The sequence below is a fragment of the Austrofundulus limnaeus genome, unplaced genomic scaffold (genome assembly GCF_001266775.1).
Source record: "Austrofundulus limnaeus strain Quisiro unplaced genomic scaffold, Austrofundulus_limnaeus-1.0 Scaffold198, whole genome shotgun sequence".
Taxonomy (NCBI): domain Eukaryota; kingdom Metazoa; phylum Chordata; class Actinopteri; order Cyprinodontiformes; family Rivulidae; genus Austrofundulus; species Austrofundulus limnaeus.
The window spans coordinates 97804-104015 of record NW_013952600.1 but is presented as its reverse complement, the minus strand read 5'-3'; the positions used below and the strand labels follow the sequence as shown (position 1 = coordinate 104015).

At 40.7% G+C, this 6212-nt stretch overlaps 1 protein-coding gene across 3 annotated transcripts in view; it reads right to left on the bottom strand.

The window, feature by feature from the left end:
* Positions 1–3639: 3639 nt before the first annotated feature.
* Positions 3640–6212, bottom strand: part of gnb1l (guanine nucleotide binding protein (G protein), beta polypeptide 1-like) — a 27812-nt gene continuing 25239 nt past the window's right edge. For all 3 annotated transcript variants that reach the window (XM_014018638.1, XM_014018640.1, XM_014018639.1), the window contains exon 7: positions 3640–4245. In XM_014018638.1, the coding sequence (XP_013874092.1) occupies positions 3967–4245 (279 nt within the window). In that variant the 3' untranslated portion in view covers positions 3640–3966. The remainder of the gene's footprint in view (positions 4246–6212) is intronic.

The following is a 6212-nucleotide window of genomic DNA, read 5'->3' as shown; positions in this document are numbered from 1 at the left end:
CAGTATATATATACTGTATTTATGGTAGGCCCACATTATAGGTAAATCTAAAACTGAAGCAATGTTGCAGTAGTAAATGAGAGCAATTGCGCCTGCTGGAGAAAATATAATGAACTGCACATTTTATATCAGCTGAGTATTGCCCCTCCAGTCAAGATTCAAATAACCTACATGGTTTTGTAGTCATGAATGTAAGCCCTACCATGCTATCAATATAAAAAGTATTTTGATAATTCAATCATGCAGTTTGTAAAAGAACAAACTGCTATGCCCACTTAGGCTGCATCAGCATTAATGTGCCCAGACGATTGTTACTCCAGATAATAAAGGTGCCAGGACTTGCCCGTGAGGTATGAAAAAGTAGAGGATGGATGATAATGAGACTTGGAAGATCACCTAACACTCATCTGGATCACGTGTTGTTGACAGGCCCATCACTGATCTGATGCTGTCGCTTCAGTCCAGCCTGTATTTCTGCTTTGGGATCCGTGGGCAGTTAGTAAAAACAAAATAAGGTAAAACAGTCACAATCAAACAACAGACTCCTGAACAACTCACCCYACCACCATGGCCCCCCTGGCTCACCGCTGTTCCCTAAATGTGAACAAAATGTATTTTGGTTTAGTCAACAAAAAAAGGCTGTTGACAGACATTTTTAAAAATGGAAAATCGTAAAAGACTGCCACCAAATAACAAAAATCTCAACACATTAAAAACAATGTATTTTACATATTTTTTCATCTATTTAATTTTTTTTTAAATCCATGAATACAACTGGAGCTTTAGAGAGATACACCATCACCTGCAGACTCGTGCAACCTACTGGATTATGTCCCATCCCAAAGCTAAACTGACCTCTGACCCTAAAGGCCAGGGAAGACACACATTAGGCGATAAGTGAAGCACAAGTCCCATTGTGCAGAGGGTCTCCCTGTCCATTTATTGACTTCCTAAATGATCCATTATGAGGTGATTTATGAGAGACACGGCTACCCCATCAGGCTCTTCTGAGGCTGGCGGGTCGCTGTCTGCTCCTTTCAGAAGACATCTATTTGCCAGTATTTGATTTATCCGAGAATGGACGGAAGCTGGCCTACATCACCTCCAGTGTTTGTTCAAAGCCAACAGGAGGCTTGAGTAGCCATTATGAACACACGATGTCACCACAGAGATCCTGGACAAAAGGTATGAATGGACTTCTGCAGGGATCATGGTAAACAAATCACATTCTACAGAAATGTACCATAAAATTGTATGCTCTTATTTAGATTTCTGTAAGGGTTTCAACAAGAGTTTAAGATTATCAGACAGAGTTTTACCAAAAAAGAAAAATAAAATTGCAATTACACGACCTTCGCCCTGAAAGGAAGTAGCACGGCCAAGCAGCTTGTCTTTCCTTTGTTCCCTAATGATTCATTGGCATTGTGGCTTTTGATTTCTCAGGCCTTTCCTGTCTACCATGATGAGTTTTTTCAACTGAGAGTTGACCCAAGCTGCTATGAAACTGATCATTAGTTGTTGGAAACTTTGGGYCCCGGTCTCTGAGCATGTTGCCTTACATGAACTCCCAGGCTGCACGTTGACTCAGATAATATGATAACTGGTAAATGGACTGAACTTATATGGCACTTTATCAAGCCGCATGGGGACCCCAAAAGATTTTTTCCACTACATTCATTTACCCACTCTCTCTCACACACACACACATACACCCACCCACCCAAGTTTGCACAGCTATCCAATTGGGGACATTCCATTGACTTCCCATTACATTTCTACAGCCTAACCCTGACCACAAACCCTAAGGCTAACCTCACAGGTACCTACCTGACCCTAAAACTAACCTAAACTCAATTCACACCTTGGTCCTAAACCAAACCCCCAACCCACCAATGGCATTTAAACCAAATGGGGACTCGACTTTGTCCCAAATGCACCAGTTGTCCCCAAATGTAGGACTTTTGTCTTAAAATTGCCCCCAAATGTCACCAAAGCCAACCCCCCACACACACACACACACTGATGATGGTAAGCTACATTGTAGCCACAGCTGCCCTGGGGCACACTGACAGAAGGGGGCTGACATACATCGGCGCCACCAGACCCTCTGAACACCATCAGTAGGCAAAGTGGGTGCCCAAGGACACGAATGAGAAGACTGGAATGGGGAATTAAACCAGCAACCCTCCGGTTACAGGATGACTCCCCTAACCACTCTTCCACGGTCGCCCATAATAAAGACAGAAAATAAAACAACTTATCACCTGACTTTGTTGAACTAATGTTTCCCAAAAAGTTCTGTATTTGACAATATAAACATGAAGGTAATTTAAACTGAACATGACAGATTAGAGTGATTTCTTTGGGTGAACAAACTAAAGGCAAAGAGTCCACGAGCAGATTGAGCTGACCAGCTAACTAACTAATGATCAGCACATCCCTTACATCAACACCCCTCTGTTCTTCGTGTCCCCACCACGATTAACCCTGTTTGACAAACACAGCTCGGGTCAGGCTAGAGGGCCTGCACGCTGAGCTGAAAGCTGCTGGAAAAACAACACGAGATTACGTAGCTACTCAGGTGTGTCGTATACCTCAAATTCAAGTCCGCTGAAGCAAATCTTCCATCAGATAAGTCAACATGATCGCATAGCTGCAGAGGATCACACCGGGCTTTAGCAAACAGGCTGAAGCCAACTAATTATCTGAGAGGCTTTTAGGTGGACTAACAGCTGAGGACAAGTTCAACAGAAGAAACAAGAAAAGTATTTAACAYAGTATAATTAAAGATGCAAATAATTTTGTTGGTACTGAAACCATGCTTCATTTCTTACAAAAAGTGCTTCAGTTAAAAGGAATCATAATGTCTGAATGCCTTTTATACGTAATGAAGTAAACAAACAAAAAATGCAAAAAAATAAAGAAATTCTTTTACAAAGATTTGCTAAGATATTATCGACGGATTTTATATTTTAAAAGAGACTATTAATCTTTGTAATATAGACATGTTTTAAACAAAGTGTTTGTCTTTAGTTAGTATTAAAAGTGCCATTCACCTTGTTTAAAGTGAACAAACATGACACTTTGTAGTTTGGCATCATTGTACACAACACTGAACATAGTGCAGAGAAATCAACGATGAGCTGTTCAGGGAGCTCTGACAGACGACAGAAAGCCTTTAAGACCATCTCTATCAGCTTCATGCTCCTCTGACCAAAGTTTCCAAATTTATATTTAAAAAAAAGTTCATATGACTGTAACCAAACTCATAAGGTGTGGACGCAAGAGAATATGCAACCCCAAGATCAAACAAATAGTGCAGATGGTAAAAAAAAGAGAGTAAGGAAATGATCTAAGGTGAAGGTACGTCACATTCTGATTGCTCCATCTGTCAAATTTTGAACTGTAACGGGCTTCATGAAGACCCCCACAAAAAAGTCAGAATGGAATTTGCAAAAATGCACACTGACAAGCCTCGAAGTTTCTGGGACTGGTGAGACAAAACTGGAGCTTTTGGGCTCCGGTCCTCATTATCTTGATTATTGTAGAAAAGTACCAACAAATGTACAGTATTTGAGTCTGTATGTTACTACTTGTCACTAACAAATGTCTTTGAATGACAAATAAAAACAAAATATGCTGCAGCAGTGTTTTTTTTTTAATATAAATAAAAATCTGAAATACTCAAAATACGCATTAAGAAATACAAACATAACAAACATGTTGTTACATCTGAGCAGAAACACATTTTTTATTTGGATAATTTCTGATCTGCTCCAACTTCCTGCATGGAATGAAATCATTGGCAAATTCCAGACAACAGTTTATATTAATCAGAACTAGATACGTCTGAATGTTTTAGCACAGTTATATGACTGACGTGCATGAGTGTCACAGACTGGGCTCCGTCACATTAGTTTAGATGATGATCAGAAGTCTGTATATCCTCCCACAGCTCAGAGACTTTCAGCCGGTGTCAGATCCTTCGTTGTATATGGACCACAAACTGATGCGCTGGTCTTTGGATCCAGCAGCCAGCAGTGTTTGTCTGGGGTCCAGATGGTCTGAGAAGGCCACACTGAGCACCATGTCAGTGTGGTACTGTAGAACCGCCAGAGGCCGCAGCTTCTTCCAGCCAAATATCCGCACTCTGTGGTCCCAGCCTGCGGAGGCCAGAAGTCTCCCGTCCTCTCTGATACAAATCTGGGAAACTCCAGGATTGACCAGCACCACACTGTYCTGGAGCTGCAAAACCACACAAACCCAGACTTTAAAAACTGCTCACTTGCATGAAGTAAGTGATCAAAATCGACATTTTTAAAAGGAAGTCATTATCATAACTGTGTGAGAAATGTAAAAAAAAAATCTTATTATTCAAACAAAAAATAACAATTAAGACCCATAAACCCTTCCATAAAAATAGACCAATGAGTCGCTCAGTTCCTTCTCTTCAGAAAAATGTGGCCAACACTAACATGCACACAGAGATGCTATCAGCTGATCTGATGACTGAGGTCCAAGTGTGAGGCTGGAGGTCTGTTAGACCTGGCGGTAAACGCCTGGGACTCAATCATCGGCCATAAAACATTACGGCACGAGCGCCGCGAGTAAATCTCTCCGACACCCATTATTTGCTTTAGMGTTCCCATGATGAGGAGCTGGGTTACCTGTGTCACAGTTTGCAGAACAAACCTTAAAAAAAGAAAGACTATCTTGGTGAAATACTTGTTTGCAGAGACGGTGTTGCTTCAAGCCTCTCTGATAAATTACATTCACACTGAAAGGTTTGGTCAGCGGGCAAAAGATTTTAGATAAATACACCGTTGTAACGTCTGCCTGCTACAGATTAGCCACAGCCCCCCCTCCCTGTGATCTACAGTGTCCCAAGGACTGTATCAATCTCTCTAAAGGGGCAACATTCTGACATATTGTAATGAATGGTGTCTAAGATCACTATCTAAAGGGCCTGCGGAGATGGGCATTCCAGGGGAGCGAACGTGCTCTTCCTGCAGGCTGAGCGTATCTGCTGGATGGGCCACAAACATCTGGATGCGGGAGCTAAAAATCAAACTGGACAGCGTAAAATTGACTTCATAAGTTGTGTCTGCGGAGACTAATGGATGGGAGGAGATGTTGGGAGAATTTATCTGCTTGCTCCTGTTCTGGGAAGGAACCGTCCACAAGCTGCATGTGGAAGATATAAGCCAGGTACTCGCAGCCCAAGTGAATAAGGTGGAATGCAGCCGGAGGAGGAATGTCATTGATCATAACTAAAAGAAAGCTAAGCTCAGAACAGTCAGTGGGGAAATTTCCTCCTTTTTTGTTCCTGTTGTTTATCAAACTATAATTTTCTTGCGTCTGTGGTGTGAAATTGTGCGTGCCGGCTTCGACCAAAACAAGTCAGATAAACATATAAAAAACTAGGGTAAAGAATATTAGGAGCTTTGTTATTACCTCAAGTATTTGGTATGCTSCTACCTCTCTCCATCTGGTCTGCATTAGAGGCCTGATAATGATGGGTTTAAGTGTCTGTTTTTGTTTGTTTTGCTTCCCATAGTTTGTGTCAGGAAAAGGCATTTGTTTCATTTAAGGGTCAATTGCGAGCAGTAAACGGCTAATGATTGCAATAATGGTCAGTCAGCAAGCCTGCCTACTTAATTGTTTTTACTTTCCATCTGAGAAAGTGGGGAGAAAAAGTTAGTGGAAAAAAAAAGCTTGTCCTCTGCAATCATTTAAAGTACGAGATGCTGGTTCCTGGGCTGCCACCGATCAGTATTTATCCTGTGKTCTCTGGTGCCTCTGCTGTTTTAAGCAGCGGAGCTGAAACAATCACTTCATTTCACAAGATGAAGATGCATCAGGACATTCATTTCACAAGTTTTCAATAAATAAAAAAGTGAGAACCAATTGTTGTAAAGTTTAATTAACTATTTATATTTCTTCTAAGCACAACACAAAGTAGGTTATTAGGTGAAACTTAAAAGCTGTTTTTTTGTTGTTGTTGCTGTTGTTTGTTTGCAGATTTATGAAACAAATAATCCAAGTAATGACATATTCATTTGTGCAGACAATCATTAGTCACAACAAATATTGTTTTTATTAAATAGAAGGCTAAACTAAGTGTAGAATAAATTATTCTTTTAATTCTTTGAATATTATAAAAGTTTAAATCTTTCAGTGATGAACTCGTTTGATATCATCAAGTCTAGACT